The sequence below is a fragment of the Panulirus ornatus genome, chromosome 14 (genome assembly GCF_036320965.1).
Source record: "Panulirus ornatus isolate Po-2019 chromosome 14, ASM3632096v1, whole genome shotgun sequence".
NCBI lineage: Eukaryota > Metazoa > Arthropoda > Malacostraca > Decapoda > Palinuridae > Panulirus > Panulirus ornatus.
The window spans coordinates 11,149,692-11,169,213 of NC_092237.1; the positions used below are offsets into that span (position 1 = coordinate 11,149,692).

General features: G+C 37.9%; 1 protein-coding gene across 3 annotated transcripts in view; it reads right to left on the minus strand.

Moving 5' to 3' along the window:
• The window catches only part of sxc (O-linked N-acetylglucosamine (GlcNAc) transferase sxc), a 106,220-nt gene that overhangs the window by 45,542 nt on the left and 41,156 nt on the right, over positions 1-19,522 (minus strand). For all 3 annotated transcript variants that reach the window (XM_071669623.1, XM_071669624.1, XM_071669625.1), the window contains exon 7: positions 5,506-5,595. In XM_071669623.1, coding sequence (XP_071525724.1) covers positions 5,506-5,595 — 90 coding nt within the window. The remainder of the gene's footprint in view (positions 1-5,505; positions 5,596-19,522) is intronic.

Consider the following 19,522-nt stretch of genomic DNA (forward strand, 5'->3'; position numbering starts at 1 on the left):
TGCAGAGATGTCTTAAGTCACTATCAACTAAAATCAGCATCACATAAAATCCTGTTGTCAGTTACCCATTTAAAACACAGGGAGAAGGTATGGCCAAGTCCCTCCCAAGTACCTTCACCTGTTAAGTTCCACAAACTGCAGTGCAAACATGCATGCTGTGCCTATCAAATCAGTAACTGTCTCTGGGGATTAATGATAGAGAAATAAATTCAGATGTTGAACATGATTTTGATCATAACAGGAAAGTAACCTTGATTAAGATAAAGAGGAAATATGAGTAGAATATTCTAAAACGTGATGGTGGGCATATAAGCAGAAGGCTCAATTAATTGTGCAGTGAATAACAAGACTGTGCATAAAGCAGTGAATAGTATATTTAAAAATTATGTAAATAAAACAAAAGGAATAAGTGATATATCTAAAATTATATAAATAAGCCAAACTGTAGAAAGCCTACGGCAGATATGAAACATTTTACAAAAAAATATCTATAATTATTCAAAGAGTATCAGGTTACAAAGTCTCCAAAAGTATGAAGTGTGTTGTCAAATTAAATTAGAAACATTTTCTATCTATATGTGCGAGTCATGTAAACTAAACATGTTGATCGTCAAGCACCAAGGGGATGACATTCTACAATACCATGAATGATAGAGCTGCTAGCGCATTACTGCTAACGAGGCAACTTTAATTGTCTGTACTGCACAAAATAAGTTTTTTGTTTTCCTAAATTTCTCTTTACACCCACTTCCTGCTGCAGGAGTCCCTTCTATCTTCATGAGGCTACTAAATTTGCTTTGCAATCCAACCATATCCACAAATCTGGACTGTGTCACAAAGTGTAGTGATGTGCTGTGAGCATCTATGTTTGGAGAAAGCAGGGCAACTGAGAAGTAAGTGCTTGTGTCTTCCTTATTTCACTTGCATCATGGGCACTGTCTTGGGATATGTTGAAACAGTGTATCTATTGTTGTAGGAATGGATGATGCCCAGAGTGTTGATGGGGCAAATGTGACTTGTGTCAATGGGAGTGTGGCTTCCACTGGGTAAATGTCTGGTGGGGTGGAGTTTTACAGCGAGTTGGAAGGGTGGTTGTTTTGTACTGTGTATTTCTATGTCCATGTGTTTTTATTTATTCATTTATTCATTTTGCTTTGTCGCTGTCTCCCACGTTAGCGAGGTAGCTCAAGGAAACAGACGAAAGAATGGCCCAACCCACCCACATACACATGTATATACATACACGTCCACACACGCAAATATACATACCTATACATCTCAATGTATACATATATACACACACAGACATATACATATATACACATGTACATCATTCATAATAACAACCCCCTCCCCCCTCATGTGTGTGAGGTAGCGCTAGGAAAAGACAACAAAGGACACATTTGTTCACACTCAGTCTCTAGCTGTCATGTAATAATGCATCGAAACCACAGCTCCCTTTGCACATCCAGGCCCCACACAACTTTCCATGGTTTACCTCAGACACTTCACATGCCCTGGTTTAATCCATTGACAGCACGTCGACCCCAGTATACCACATCATTCCAATTCACTCTATTCCTTGCATGCCTTTCACCCTCCTGCATGTTCAGGCCCTGATCACTCAAAATCTTCTTCACTCCATCTTTCCACCTTCAATTTGGTCTCCCACTTCTCGTTCCCTCCACCTCTGACACATATATCCTCTTAGTCTATCTTTCCTCACTCATTCTCTCCATGTGACCAAACCATTTCAAAACACCCTCTTATGCTCTCTCAACCACACTCTTTTTATTACCACACATCTCTCTTACCCTATTATTACTTACTCAATCAAACCATCTCACACCACATATTGTCCTCATACATCTCATTTGGATGGTATTGCAGTGGAATTTATTAAAAAAGGGGGTGACTGTATTGTTGACTGGTTGGTAAGGTTATTTAATGTATGTATGACTCATGGTGAGGTGCCTGAGGATTGGCGGAATGCGTGCATAGTGCCATTGTACAAAGGCAAAGGGGATAAGAGTGAGTGCTCAAATTACAGAGGTATAAGTTTGTTGAGTATTCCTGGTAAACTATATGGGAGGGTATTGATTGAGAGGGTGAAGGCATGTACAGAGCATCAGATTGGGGAAGAGCAGTGCGGTTTCAGAAGTGGTAGAGGATGTGTGGATCAGGTGTTTGCTTTGAAGAATGTATGTGAGAAATACTTAGAAAAGCAAATGGATTTGTATGTAGCATTTATGGATCTGGAGAAGGCATATGATAGAGTTGATAGAGATGCTCTGTGGAAGGTATTAAGAATATATGGTGTGGGAGGCAAGTTGTTAGAAGCAGTGAAAAGTTTTTATCGAGGATGTAAGGCATGTGTACGTGTAGGAAGAGAGGAAAGTGATTGGTTCTCAGTGAATGTAGGTTTGCGGCAGGGGTGTGTGATGTCTCCATGGTTGTTTAATTTGTTTATGGATGGGGTTGTTAGGGAGGTAAATGCAAGAGTCCTGGAAAGAGGGGCAAGTATGAAGTCTGTTGGGGATGAGAGAGCTTGGGAAGTGAGTCAGTTGTTGTTCGCTGATGATACAGCGCTGGTGGCTGATTCATGTGAGAAACTGCAGAAGCTGGTGACTGAGTTTGGTAAAGTGTGTGGAAGAAGAAAGTTAAGAGTAAATGTGAATAAGAGCAAGGTTATTAGGTACAGTAGGGTTGAGGGTCAAGTCAATTGGGAGGTGAGTTTGAATGGAGAAAAACTGGAGGAAGTGAAGTGTTTTAGATATCTGGGAGTGGATCTGTCAGCGGATGGAACCATGGAAGCGGAAGTGGATCATAGGGTGGGGGAGGGGGCGAAAATTTTGGGAGCCTTGAAAAATGTGTGGAAGTCGAGAACATTATCTCGGAAAGCAAAAATGGGTATGTTTGAAGGAATGGTGGTTCCAACAATGTTGTATGGTTGCGAGGCGTGGGCTATGGATAGAGTTGTGCGCAGGAGGATGGATGTGCTGGAAATGAGATGTTTGAGGACAATGTGTGGTGTGAGGTGGTTTGATCGAGTAAGTAACGTAAGGGTAAGAGAGATGTGTGGAAATAAAAAGAGCGTGGTTGAGAGAGCAGAAGAGGGTGTTTTGAAATGGTTTGGGCACATGGAGAGAATGAGTGAGGAAAGATTGACCAAGAGGATATATGTGTCGGAGGTGGAGGGAACGAGGAGAAGAGGGAGACCAAATTGGAGGTGGAAAGATGGAGTGAAAAAGATTTTGTGTGATCGGGGCCTGAACATGCAGGAGGGTGAAAGGAGGGCAAGGAATAGAGTGAATTGGAGCGATGTGGTATACAGGGGTTGACGTGCTGTCAGTGGATTGAATCAAGGTATGTGAAGCGTCTGGGGTAAACCATGGAAAGCTGTGTAGGTATGTATATTTGCGTGTGTGGACGTGTGTATGTACGTGTGTATGGGGGTTGGGCCATTTCTTTCGTCTGTTTCCTCGCGCTACCTCGCAATCGCGGGAGACAGCGACAAAGTATAAAAAAAAAAAAAAAAAAAAAAAAACATCTCATTTCCACCACATCCACCCTCCTCCACACAACTCTATCCATAGCCCACGCCTCGCAACCGTAAAACATTGTTGGAACCACTATTCCTTCAAACATACCCATTTTTGCTTTCCAAGATAATGTTCTCAACTTCCACACATTCTTTAAGGCTCCCAGAATTTTCGCCCCCTCCCCCACCCTATGATTCACTTCCGCTTCCATGGTTCCATCCGCTGCCAAATCCACTCCCAGATATCTAAAATACTTTACTTCCTCCAGTTTTTCTCCATTCAAACTTACCTCCCAATTGACTTGACCCTCAGCCCTATTGTACCTAATAACCTTGCTCTTATTCACATTTACTCTCAACTTTCTTCTTTCACAGCCTTTACCAAACTGTCACCAGCTTCTGCAGTTTCTCACGTGAATCAGCCACCAGCGCTGTATCATCAGCGAACAACAACTGACTCACTTTTGTCTGTGATATTTTTCTTAAGTTGTGGAGATCTGAAAGCTGAGGCTACTGAATTGGGGCAGTAGCATGCTTTCTATTTTTTTTTTAAGAGGGTTCATGGTTTGTTACGGAGTGGTTTGGTTGGGAAAAGTTTAGAGGTGTTGCATAAAATTGAGAGCCAAGCATGCCATGGTGGTATTGTATTTGAATGATCTTTGTTTTACTATATATGTGTCAAGTGTTTGTGATTGTTATGCAGTCAGTGATTGTTCTGAGTGCTCAGTTTTGTTTTATTTGCTTCTGAGAAGAAGAGAGACTAGACATAGTGTAAAGTGGCATGGGTAAATTGTTTGTATAGGATATTAAAGGATTCTTTTTCTTGTCCTACTCTAATGCCATTTAAAGTTCTGAATCATTTAGGGTGTACATCACTTTTGTGTTGCTTTTACTGGTGTGGTGAGTGAATGTTACATGTGTTGCATAAGAAGCCTAGTTTGATTGGTGTTTTGCTCATCGGGAGAGAATCTCCATTCAAGGTGACAGGGAGGGTTTGTATCCATATGAGGTTAAAAGTGTGACTAAAGACTATGCGAAAATGCAGGCATTCTGTTCTAGGTAAGCCACTGTTTTAACTGTGTAATGCAGTGATGAATGACTTCTGCAGCTACTGAGCTCTCAGGGTGCTGTGATGTGATTGTGAGGTCTTCTGCATATGAAAGGGCCTTTGTGATTTGCTGGAGGGAATGTTAGTTTGTGCTGGAAGATACTTTTGAGATGGAGAAAAAACTTCACTTACAGCTGGGTGGTTTGGTGGATTACTGGATAGGTATTATGTTGGCAATTTTCCTGTTGTTTGGGATTTTGTTGTGTAGTCATGAGGGGTTGAAGCTAACTGTAACTGCTAGCACTGTAAATGGGACTGTTTTATGTGAAAGCTTGACACAGTCAGGATCTGTAGCAGGAGAGTTCTTTAATGTTTTAAATGCACTGCTTGTATCAGTGAGAGAGACAGGTGGGTGGCCAGTTGTTTCTATATGGATTAAGTGAACATTTCAAATGACTTTCCTGTCTAATTGAGGTACATTAGTGGCTGATTTAGAGTAGTATCTCAAGGGTGTGTATGTGTTCTTGGGAAGAAGGCATTTCATTCGAATGGGTCAAAAATGCTTCATGAATGGGGGCTGGAATGACGCAGTAAGTGTGGATAATTTTTAACATGCACCATAGTCAGTTGCCATGAGTCTTGTGGTTCAGGGTATCGTGAAAGCAGTCCAAGATTTCTGTTTGTCTTCCTTTCTTTATACTTCCTGATGGTCAGTATGAGTAAAACTATCTTTTTTTTAAATTTTTTGATAAACTGCAGTGCTGGGTCATTAAATTTTGGGACTTTGTGGGTTAAGAGTACTTAAAAAAATTATAAAGAAAAGAAAATTGCAAAGAGTTATCTAAGATAATGTCAGAATTTCATCTAATTTGCTGTACAAGCACTCCTGCTGCACTAAACTTAGGTTACTACTGACCCCTGCTCATAGTATACACAAGCCAAATTTCCATGGACGACTGCATGATTAGGAGAGAGGTTCAGTGCTCGGAGATAAGCTGCAACAGCCCTGGAATATATCAAGAAAAATTACAATTAAAACTTAGTGCCAATCAAATATACTTGAAAGTCTCCAAAGAGTTCTCACAAAAATTGTAATGGTGTGGTAGGACTCTGAAGAATACATTCACCTCAAGCAGCCACAATCACTTAGCAAAACTTGCTTATACCCGATTAGTTTTCCACTTACAACAGGTGGACAGAAGAATCAATTACATTAATGAATCAAATTTCTGTAACAGCTGTGCATCTTCAGAAAACTGTGAACAAGTCTTCTTAAAATCTGATCCTGTATCAGGAATAGACCTAAGAAATTCAAAAAGAAGTTGAATATCAAGAAACATTGTTGGCCAGCTGTGCAAGAACAGGAAAATATGAAATACTCCATAATCCTGGAACCAAGCAATGTACTTATTACAGACTTTACATTATTTCTAGAAATGTGAATCACAGACTGTAGTCAAAATATACCATAGCCTCAACAGTAATCTTATATGTTTAATGTGAATTCTACTTATTTGTTTGTAATACAGGGAAATACATACTGCTCAGTGCACTTTACAAACTATTATGAAAATGACTTACTACAGATTCAGTTTTCTTGAATGCACTGGGCCAAGGCTTTCAGGAGCTTATGGACTTTTTACATCCTACTTATCTTCTCTATGCTAAACAATCGAGAACTTAGTCATAATTGTGTTATACCCTTCAATTTACAAATGTCAGATCAACCAAATTTTACATCCTCAAGAATCATCTCGTTTTGAAATCAGGCATCTCAATACTCAATCAAAAAAACACCAATGTATCATCTTGAGCACTTCTCAAGTGCATATAACCCCCACAATTCACATATACGTGCCAAAAAGCTACATTTGATGATGCAATGCACAAAGCTTTAACCCTTAAATGATGGTTATGATTTCATTGTCCATCTTATGGGGGAAAAATACAGAGTGACATTTATAAGAGAAAAAATTACTTATAATGACAATAAAAACTCCTTTGTGTTGGCCTGGTTCCCTGATGAGGAAGGAAAGGGGGCGGGGGTTGTGCCTGACATATTTGATAGCTTCTGACACGAAATATCAGTTTTCGTTCTTTCTATTCAACATGGCTTTACAGTTTATTCTTACTTCATACTGAGAAACAGTGCTGGTGGTGTATAAGTTTACATGGATTTATTTGCAATTTTTTCCCATATGTATTCGCCATTTCCCGTAATAGTGAGGTGGCATTAAGAACAGAGGACTAAGCCCCTTCTCTGTTCCTTCTTTTGTTAAATTAAAAACGGGAGGGGAGGATCACTTCATATACTCAGAAAATCACTATGAGGTATATATAACATATACACACTAATTAGAAATAGCTGGCTTAACTTTATCATCTATTTAATTACTGCTGACAACATTTTCAAGACACCAACAAAATTCTACACCTTTATACTCTGAGAAGTTTCTTACATAGCAATCTTTGAAGAAGAGGAATAATCAGAGTATAATCTTGTTACAGAATTTTTCACTCCAGCTGAGTCTATCCCTTCCCTGTTACTGATGGTAACATATATTTTATGAGCTGGTTCTACAAATATGTTATGCCTTTAACAGATTTAAATCATTATTAACAAAATGCATTTACACATCACAGAAAAACTGGTATGATCTGAGGTTATGAACAATGTTCATACACTTCATAAATTGAAGGGTTTCTTCCATACAATGGATCATTATTAAGCCAAAACTGTCTCTTGTTATCATTTAAATGAGGGGAGGTCACCATATCTAATACTATTAATCCTGCTACTAAAGCATGAAATCTGGTAAGCGAAAACAGTGACAATGTAATACTGGCTTCAAGAATACCTATAATGTCAGCATTCTGTAAAAATATCTAATTTTTCTTAAACTATGTATCATATAAAAAATTTTAACAGCTTTTCAACAACCTTGTGGCTTCCATGCAACTTATATGGACATGCAAATGGTTACTGCTTGATGCAAATCTATTCACGATGCATCATAATTATCTCTTTTAATAATATTACTAATAAACACTGAAATAATGTGATGTGGTTTCACATTTTTTACTTTAATATACTGTCTCTTTTTACTTTAATATACTGTCTCTTTGAATAATATTACTAATCAGCAGTGAAACAATGTGATCAGGTTTCAAGTGTTTTTAAATTTAGTAAATTGTTAAATGGTTTCTTCACTTATCTTACATCACTGCATCATGGGAAACATACAAATATTATCAACATGAATGGTACTCAGCTTTTTAATGAGGCCTGCAATGCACCCTAAACAGCCATTTCTCTGGGAAATTGTCCGAACATCCTCTTCTGGGGTAGCAATGTGCACGATGGTATAAACGACAACACACTGATAGTCCATCATAATAAACACATCTCAGCCATGGATCACATGGTACAATAATACGCTTAGCCCAGTCTGATATATAATGAAGTTCTTATGAAACTTGTATAAGTACTGCTCAAACTCCAAGTCATCTTAAACCCACCATATATCATTTTCTTCACCTTTAGTTAAACTTACTGAAGCAAAAGCAGTCTGCTGCTTCAGATTCTAAATTAATACTGTGTCCTTCATACCATTCTATCTTCAGGGTTAAAATTTCACATTAATGTTACTTACATATGTAAATATCACCTCATACTTTTAAATCTGGGATTAACTGGACTGATGGTCTGTTTCAGTAACAGCACTAAATGAAAATCTTCACAACTTTTCCTTAAGACAATATCTATAAATTCACCCATGTTATAATGCCTTTTATCTTTCTACCTTAAAAGAATACTTTTAATGCAATCTTAAGCAAAAACATATAAAAAATCACACCACATAACCTGAAAAATTAGCAAAATACATCTAAAAAAAACTAATTTCAGCTCATGATAAAACAAAACTCTGTTGAGTCCAGGAAAAACGATAGATCTAATGAGGACACACCAACTTTTTTATGGATTGTTCACCATTCCATTAACAAGGAAAAATATAAATTCCACTTTTTTGAATATGCTTAAAAGTGTCTGTGCTATCAAATTCTATCGACATTTACTTTCCCAATTTCACGGCCTATCAGATACATACAGCTTTTTGAATCACTGATACACATCCTCAACAAATGTTTGGATTGTTGATGCATAAAACACCATTAACACTACCATAAGTGCTTATCTTTTTTTTTTCTTTTTTTAATGCACACCAAGACCAACATCTGTATGCACAACAGCTCTATACACAAAACTCTTCCACTGTACCCGATCCTAAAAGGTTCCTCCATTAATTACATTTATACATCCACTGAAAATCCAAAATCCAAGATAATCACAACACAATCATCCTATTTCTCAAGCTATTCAACTGCAGTTATGTCCATTCTAGCAGCTTTGCCACACTTCTGCAATGCTTTCATCACCTCTATTTTCACTAAACCACTTTCCAAGGCCCTTACTAGTTACACTATTTCTACCTCAATAGGGTCCTCTAACCAAAATCTTATATCTGTAACTTCTGAGCATGCCCACCCTCTATCCCTAACCAATGCCAATTTTAGCACTCTGGGAAGGTTTAGTGGTCTCTTTTGTGTGACTCCTTTACTGACTTTTCTTAGAACAGGCAATGTTTCACAGAAGATGATGCCTTATGTTAATCTGAATATGTAGCAGAGGTTATCTTGGCTGATACTGACTTAGTTCTAAGTAAATCTTTCTACACCATCCAAGTCCTGGTTCTCTTGCTTCTGCTCTGATGACCACATCAAGATCAGAGCAAACTGGGTCATTAATCTCCTTCCTTCCCTTGAAACCCACTCTGTTTTCACTTCTGACCAGAATCACATCAAAGTTGCTTTTCAAAAAGTAAAGCAACCCTTCATAAAATGAAACAGTGCTGATTTGAAATCTAGTGACAAATATTTCTGGTTCTCAAGTACAAACATTTCGAATAACTTCTGAATCTTAATCCTTTCTTCTCTCTTCTGACCTAATCAGTCAGTAACTATCTCACCACTTGACAAAGCCACTCTTTTAAACAACTTATTTTCCTCTAATTCAACTTTGGATGATTTTGTAATCATTCTCTGCCCTCATCTCCTACCATTAAACCTATGCCATCTATATTCTCCTCATCATGCAGGGTCTGTTTAGTTCTCTCCCAGCTCAAAGTGGACAAGGAATGGGACCAGACAGCAAAGCTCTTCACAATTAATTTCACACCGTGCATTCCATTTCACTCTTGTAGTTCCACTACCTTTAAACCTTGTTTCACAATTTTCACCCTCACTGATGTTATTCATTCCTCTAACATTCTACTCCATCATACAAACCTGCATCTCTTTCACGAGCAGTCCAAGGTTAATCAGTTTCATATGAGGCAAAATACCCTTTTTGAGGTAAATATTGTAGAATGGGGTATCCAACCCCACAGGCAAGATGAGGGCCAGAGATGCACAGCTCCTAAAGGCAGACTTGCAAACCTAGCAGCAAATTACTGTGCGTACCATAGTTCATAACTCAGCACACATTAACAGTGTCTATCACATCAAAAATAAGTCTGATGAGTTTATGTCCAAAAGTCATTCACTTTCTTACAGCGCTTCTCTATTACTTTGGATTCCATCAAATGGTGACATGGAGAAAAAAAAGTTGGTGTGACCTACAGTTAGCTACAGGTAAAAGAATATGGTTTGGTTCAATTATTAGGGTACATCAGAAATTACTAATAAGATGATGGAAAAGAGACAATTAATGTACAGAATTATCTTAAAAAGTAACAATGAATTAAGTACATTAAAAAAATACATTATAAACATATGACAAAGTCTGAGCACTGATACATCAATTAAATCTATGTGTGACTGGACAAGCCATTCTGCAAACATGGTGTCACACCTACAGGAGCTAGACTATGGACAAGACATATCTACAGGAGCCTTTGCTAATGATTTGAAATGATGTCTAATGCTTTGGGGTTCTGGATATACCCGAGGTTTTCAAGAATTTTCCATATCAATATACAATACACAAAGGGGCTTGGGAGCTCCTAGAACATGACAAACACAAACAGAGTAATCTTTACAAACATGTGCATATGTATGGCACCTCAACTGTCTTTGCAGAGTACCTATGAACTTTTGAAAAAGTGTAGAAAATGGATGGCAAATAAAAAATATGTTACAACTAAGCTCTGCCAATTTATGGGCAAAAATGATCCACTGCCAACTTTATAACTATTTTGTATAACAAAACAGAACAATCACAATTATAAAACCTTTTACCTTTACTTACACACATACATATTTTTCTCATACATATTCGCCATTTCCCATGTTAGTTAGGTAGTGATAAGAACAGGGGACTGAGCCTTTGAGGGAAAATCCTCACTTGGCCCTCTTCTCTCTTCCTGCTTCTGGAGAAGTAAAATTGGAAGGGAGGATTTACAGCCTCCTGGCTCCCACCCCTTTCAATCGCCTTCTACGACACATAGGGAATACAAGGGAAGCATTCATTCTCCCCTATCCCCAGGGATAGGGACAATATGTGGTGTGAGGTGGTTTGATCGAGTAAGTAATGAAAGGGTAAGAGAGAAGTGTGGAAATAAAGTGAGAGTGGATGAGAGAGCAGAAAAGGTTATGTTGAAATGGTTTGGACATAGGGAGAGAATGAGTGAGGACAGATTGGTAAAGAGGATATAGGTGTCTGAGGTGGAGGGAACGAGAAGCAGGAGACAAAATTGGAGGTGTAAGGATGGAATGAAAAAGATTTTGAGTGATCAAGGCCAGAACATATAGGAAGGTGAGAGGAGCGCAGGGAATAGAGTGAATTGGAAAGATGTGGTATACTGGGGTTGACATGCTGTCATGAGAATGAACCAGGGCATGTAAAACATCTTGGGTAAAACATGAAAAGGTCTGTGGGGCCTGGATATGGATAGGGAGCTGTGGTTTCGGTGCATTACACATGACAGATAGAGACTGAGTGTGAACGAATGTGGCCTTTTTTGTCTATTTTCCTGGCACTACCTTGCTTAAGCAGGAGGTAGCGATGCTGTTTTCTTGTGGGGTGGGATAGCGACAGGAATGGATGAAGGCAAGCAAGTATAAGTATGTACATGTTTATGTATGCATACGTCTGTGTATGTATATGTGTATATATGTAAATGTGCGTACGTGGGCGTTTACGTATAAATGTGTGTATGTGAGTGAATGGGCCATTCTTCATCTGCTTTCTGGTGCTACCTCACTGATGCAGGAAACAGCGACTATGTATATTAATAATTTTTTTTTTTTTTTTTATATACTTTGTCGCTGTCTCCCGCGTTTGCGAGGTAGCGCAAGGAAACAGACAAAAGAAATGGCCCAACCCCCCCCATACACATGTATATACATACGTCCACACACGCAAATATATATACCTACACAGCTTTCCATGGTTTACCCCAGACGCTTCACATGCCTTGATTCAATCCACTGACAGCACGTCAACCCCGGTATACCACATCGCTCCAATTCACTCTATTCCTTGCCCTCCTTTCACCCTCCTGCATGTTCAGGCCCCGATCACACAAAATCTTTTTCACTCCATCTTTCCACCTCCAATTTGGTCTCCCTCTTCTCCTCGTTCCCTCCACCTCCGACACATATATCCTCTTGGTCAATCTTTCCTCACTCATTCTCTCCATGTGCCCAAACCACTTCAAAACACCCTCTTCTGCTCTCTCAACCACGCTCTTTTTATTTCCACACATCTCTCTTATTTACCCTTATGTTACTTACTCGATCAAACCACCTCACACCACACATTGTCCTCAAACATCTCATTTCCAACAACATCCATCCTCCTGCGCACAACTCTATCCATAACCATATATTCTTAATACCTTCCACATATATCACATAAACTTTGACTATCTAAAGTCATACAAAATTTTTTCAACAATGCAAAATAAAACATAATATGAATTAAAACATCTTTTCAAATTGGACTCGTGTATAAAACTATTCTCAAACCTATTGTATGACACAAAAAGTTTTCAAGCTAAATGCCCAGGTAACTGTCCAAATTCTGTCTCTCGTATGTTATAAATCCCCATCCCCTTACCATTTGTATATCATTGTGTAATGGTATGTACTATGAACATTCCTGTATCAAATGTTTCCCTGAGACATTATATGGTACAATTGATGTAAATGAACTTAAAAAAGTCATAACTTCAAGAATACCATGCTTTCAAAAGCAATCAATAAAAATCAGTATCAGAGAAATGGAAAATAATATACAGGACTCATCATTCTCATCAGCTGTAGTACAACCACCTTTCTGTACCTAAATACAAAAATTTTTGCTCCTCTATTCACTTCCCCACATGCTTCCCTGACAGTCCTGTCTCTGACTGCGTACACTGGCGCCTTTATTTCATCTAATATTTCATTCTATGTATCAAACATAATTCCCAAAATCATGTTCCTCTTCCATTACTTCTGCTTTGTTTTTTAAAGCCCCATACCTATGGACAAGTTAAGGGCACCCACCAATCTGATAAAAAGCTTTTCATTTTTTACATATTTCATTACTGCTATACTAGATCTACTATATACTTAATAGAGTATACTAACAGTGGAAAACATTAATAGTGATAAGGTCACAGCTGACCACACTAGAATAAAACCAAGCTTAAAAAGGCAGAGACCTTTTTAAATGAGCATCAATTTGAAAATTTTGACAAAATAACAGTATCACTTTACTTCAGGGATAAGAGAAAGAATGCTAACTATGCATTCCCATTATGTCATAGAAGGCAGGTGACAGGCTGGAAATCCTCTCTTCCCGAAAGTATTACTTTCCAAAAGAAGGAACAGAGCAAGAATTAAGAATTTTTCCTCTAAAGCTCAGTCATTTGTTCTTAATACTACCTTGCTCACGAGAGAAATAGCATACATGTAAGGAAGGGGAGATGAGTTTTACAAGACACTTGACAAGAATTTCTGACACTCTGGGTTTTCCTACTATACCTGAATATGAATTCTTATACCCTCTCCAGATTATCATACACTGTTGACTGAAGTCATAAAAAATTCAGTTTAAACTGAAACTCCCTCAAAGGGGTGGCCATGGGAACAGAATCTCCATAACTATAGAACTCCAGTGCCACTTCTTAGCCTTTAGTGCCTCTTCCATTTTTCACTAAAAATCATGTGTTTTTACAAACATTGTTAAAATACAGGTTTTACACCTCATCAAAAATTCAGATTACTCCTACTCTTCCCATTTTCCCTCGTAACTGAAACCCTTAACATAAAAAAACTTTTAAAACTTGTTCAATAGTTAATAACGTATGATCAACACATGAAAGCCTAAAAGCTTACAAACTAAGCAGAAAAGTTTTGTGTACATGGTTATGAGAATTTATGAATCACTTGTAAGATTATATCCTGTTTTGAAGTTTTATCCACCACTTAGTAATGTAAAAACATGTATCACTATTGTTCGTATGCATATTCCCTAGAACCAATTTTGCTCATGTGTGGCAAAGGCACATCTCTGTACCAATTTGTGCAAATTTTTATTTCACTACCATTTCCAGAGCATGTGTGGCAAAGGCACATCTCTGTACCAGTTTGTGCAAATCTTTATTTCACTACCATTTCCACAGCATGTGTGTCACCCCATGTATACTTCTTCTGTTAACTGCAATTTGCAGTGAAAAGCTGTGATTTCTGGTTAACCAGAAAGGAGAAAAAATTTGTTTTGGAGACAGTCAAGGATACAAGCATTCATTTCCGGCAAATGTAGAATAGCTGAAAGTTCTCACTACAGTCCTGCTGAATTCACTAGATATTCTGGAGTGATACTAAAGATACTGAATGACCTGGATGGAAAGAACAATGAAAATCATTATGAGAAAGATGCTGATTCCTACATCAGTGACATTTATGATAAGCTTGTATTGATTTGTTGCATGATGTAACCCACATGAGCTACCTAAGCTTGATTGTGACCCCACATGACCAAGACCACGTAACATGGAAATGAGAGGATTGCAACATGCCTCTCTGTACCAATCAAAGCTGAAATATCTAAGTGATATGAAATTCTAAATGCTCTATACCACCCCCTCTTACCATTTGACAACAAATTAGCAATTCTACACAAGAATAATTATATAATTTCAGTTTATTCTTCTTGAAGACAGACAGACAGACAGGCACGAAGTTAACAAATAATTTTAAAGAGCCTTCTGTTTGTTTGTTTGCTTGTGTTTTAATCTTTTTTTTTACAGCCAAACTGTTACACCCAGAGGCTCAGCTTATGACTGCAGGCATTCAGAATCTGGGCCAGGTTTCAGACTACAGCATGTGGTCTTGAAGGCTGTATCAAGCCCAACCTAACCCTATAGATTACACTTAGTTCACTGCACTCCTTCATAATAGCAACTTTGGAGCCTTAAATCATAATGAAGGTGCCACAGGATGAGGACTGTTTTAAGGTCAACAAAGGCCACCCAGGGCCTATACATTAAACTTGGTTCGCTTTACTCATTCAAAACATGCAATTGTAATCTATAATCAAGATACCTCAGGATCAAAGGAAGGATCCAAGGGTACATGAAACTGACCTTAAAGGCCACTTTTTGAGGTTCAAAGATACTACAGCTTTATGTAGCACCTAAGGGCCCCAGATTTTGAGTAACTGTATTTCAGAATCTGGGAAAGGTTGTTATGCTACTGAACATAGAGCTCAAATGCCATTTTGAGGCCACCATAGGTCATCCAAGCCTTACAAATTATGCTTACTTCAGCACCCTCATTCAAATCAAGTGACCTAGCAGCCTCAAACCATAATAAAAGTACCTCAGGAGCAAATGCAGGATTCAAGAGTACCATAACCTGGCCTTCAGAGTCAACAAAGGCCACCTCTCCAGGTTGAACCTTGATAGAGCGTTATGGTATTCATTCAATTCTGAAGTGACCACACATCAATTTTTCAACAGGCAGCCCTGATGGCCACTTGAAAGGCAACAAAAGGCTCTTTTTTTTTTTTTTTTTCTTTTTTCATAAAGCCATGCTTTCCTGTGGAGTGCCAGGCAACCCAGCAAGTTTACTATATATTTTTTCATACCTCATTGTCAATCACCATACTAGTAAGGCAATGCCAGGAACAGAGAGAGAGAGGCCACATCCAATCACATCCAATTTCCAGTTGTCACATGTATAGCATGGAACACAGCCTCCAATCCACAACCAGGCTCCATACTTCAGTCCAGTGACAGTGCATTGACCCCTATAGATTACATTATTCCAATTCACTCTATCCCATGCAAGCCCTTTATCCACCTATATGTTCAGTTCCCTTTCACTCAAAATGTTTTTCACTTCATCTTCCATTTCCAATTTGGTCCCCCCATTCTCCTTGTTACCTCATTACCTCCAATTCTGTTATGAAGATTTCTTCTGCTTCTACATTTCTTTTGCAATCATCACTTTTTGGCTGATCAGGTACTTAACCACCTGTCTAATTTTCTTTAAACATTTTGAGGCATATTCCTGAGGTACTCCTTATTTCACAAGGGGAAATAATGAGCAGCCTCACCATCTCCCTCCCAGGCCATTCATATAACTTTTTTTTTTCTTTTCAGAAATTCATAACAATATTGGCAAAACTAAACACACTGTTTCTTGCTTTATACATGGCTTTTCTTTACCAATACATTTGGTTTTTGTCATGTTTGCTGCCAAAACCATAAATGGTAATTCAGGAAGAGGCACCTAGGATCATTTACCTTATCCTGTGAGTCATCTTTTTCTAATGCAGGAAAAGGAGAACCACTCTGTCCTGGCTATTTAAAGAAACTCTAACAACTCATCCATAATTAGGTGCATCTTTATACAGTTCTCTACATCAATAAGTGGAATCATTTACTGCTTTGGATGCTTTAAGGTGACATCTCCAGTTTGGATCAATATCAACAATAACTTTATAATTCTTGTTCATTCTTATTACAATTTAATAGTTTAATGGATTTTTCTTCTAACTTCATCAAAATTCATTACTGCAATGTTTTGCTAAGTAGTAAAATGAACTTGTTCCCTGACTCATGTTACATTTTTGTAGAATTCCTGTAAATAACCAGCCACTACATAGAAAATCAGATTATCACCCTCCCTTCTTAAGCAAAAACATGAGGTAATGAAGTATTTCCCATGTGGAAGCATTACAACCATACGATTCTCTTTACACATTTTGAACAGCCATCTCTACTTTCAAGACAGCTGGAGTTATCTGACAAAAGGTTAGATACTACCAGCATGTGTCAACATTTACAAGACAGCAAAACTGTCAACATTTACTAGACAGCCAAAACAGCACATCTTGACCGATGTTTTTCAACTGGTCAAAACCTGTTTGCCATTTGTTTGATACTGCCAGCGTTAGGAAGTGTGACTTGCCATTTGATGGGTGTCTGATTTTCACCTTTTAGGTTATAAGCATTTATCTATTGTTCATTTCAGGTACAACAAATATGACGCTTTCACCAGTATGAATGGGGAAAATGAGAAGTTGGGGAAACTTAAAAATCAAAATGTGGGTGGTAAAAAGATGAGAAATATGAAACATGGGCAATGAGTACAGAGAAGATGGGATGTAAATATAGGAACACTATATCTAGAAATTAGGTAACTATCAAGGAGCTTGCACTAAGAATGCCAGGAAAAGTCTTTAAAGTATTCTCATAGTGGCAAAAGTCAAGAATGGAAGCAGTTAACTCTTTCATTACCACTGACATCAATTCAGAAACATTAGTTTCTGCCAAAAGTTGAATTCCACACACACTGCAGGCTCTGTTGACCGACCCCAGATGTCAACCGAAACAAAGGATAAGTTGCATGAGCTGCCTAGAGGTCTCAGTAACTTGCTAGAAACCATGGAGGGTAGTTATCTGCCTTCTTTAGCATATTGTATCTGTGGCACCCACTGCCACATCTTTAAAGCCCATACTTAAGATGGACCAATCCAATCCATGATGTCTTTTTCATAAATCAAAAATGTTTACAACTCACAGAAAAAGAAATAAAGGTTCTGATGCTTTTACCTTACCTTACCTTACAACTCTACAAGTCCCTTTTATCCTTACAAGACTCCTGCACCATTCAGGAAAATGGCCACATCCACCAGTAAGGACTACAGGTCTTAATGTTCTGATATGTTGTGGGTGCATTCATACGCATAAAGTGGAGGTAAAATGAGTAGTAGGTGCTCAGTGTCTTCCTTAAGGAACTTGCATCATGAGCATGAAAGGTCTTGGGATATACTGAAACAAGTGTTTATAATGTCGTACCACTGGATGATGTCTTCAGTGTACAATCTGGGTGATATCCTGAGTGTAAGAGGGAGAGTTTGACTCATTTTTGTCTGAGGAATTTGATGTTTTGCATGTACTTCATAATTTATAAAAATGAAAGAAATTTTTTGCATAATTAGGATCGAACAATCTAGTACACAATGCTCTTCATGAATTGAGAAGGTCTATGTCTTAACCAAAGAAAAAATTATGCTTTTTATAAACACAATGAGCAATGAGAGGGTCATTTGTCAGAAATGGCAGGGACAAGAAGGGAGGGAGATAAAACTGGACATGGAAGGACAGAGTGGAAACTGTTTTGAGTGCTTAGGGCTTGAACATATTCAAGAGTGTAATAAGGCATGCATGGAATAGAATGAACTAGAGTGGTGATGCATGCGAGGGGAAATATGCTGTCAACAGACTGGTTGTGGACAGGGGTTGTAATTTTGGTGCATTAAACCCAGCAGCTTGAGAATGAATGCGAATGAATGAGGCGACTTCTTTGTGCATTTCTGCCACTACCTCTTTAATATGAAAAAAAAAATTTCCACCAAAAGAGTTAAGGATATATTCAGAAACAATAAAATAACCTGGGAACTGAAGAAACTGCAGAAATGGCTGAGGGAGGAGGAGGAAGTAATATGAAAGTTACTGATAATGTGACATGCTAATGTGAACTGCATGTAAAAATTTCAATCTTTGAAAATGGGACCCCACACTATTTGAAACAAATATATGCAATCTTTTCATCAGCACATCACAAGAAGATTAAAAGATTCACATAATTTCCTAAATTACAATAGCAGTGAATGTTTAGCTTTAAACAAAAATAATATTAATTCACCCAACTATTCACTGTAATCTTTAACCACAAATAACATTTTAAAAAGAATTACCTACAACATGAAAATCTTGAAAACTACATTTGTGACAAAATTTCTAACATTTCCAATAATCCATTAAGTTGTGTGTCACATCTTCTATCAAAGTTCAGTCTGTAAGTTCAGTCTTATTCATACACTAAACCCATCAAGGATTGTTTACCAGCATCTGTTAGTAATACAACTGATTAATTATAGGATAAAGAAATCCCTGATGACTTAGTCAAGATTGAAAAGTTATAGCACAAATCTAGCAAGGTGAGAGATGATAATCTTTCAAGAAATCCATCCAGATGGAGACAGCAGAGTCAGGTTTAAAGTGAAAACAGTTTTTGTTGAAATGATAATATATCATTGCCAGGCTCAATTTGCATTACCCATATAAGTGTCTTTTATAACACTAAGGTAAATAACATATTTACTTAAATATACACCACCCTTTATCATATGTCACAGTGTGCTTTAGACATATCTCATGAAAAAAGTTTGAACCACTACCCTTAACCTACACCCAAAAACTGATCCACCATTTTGGAAATGCACATCAAATTTATCTTCACATTCAAAATCACTCTTGTATACTTTATCCCCTTTTTTTTATTCTTATTTTGCTTTGTCGCTGTCTCCCGCGTTTGTGAGGTAGCGCAAGGAAACAGACGAAAGAAATGGCCCAACCCACCCCCATACACAT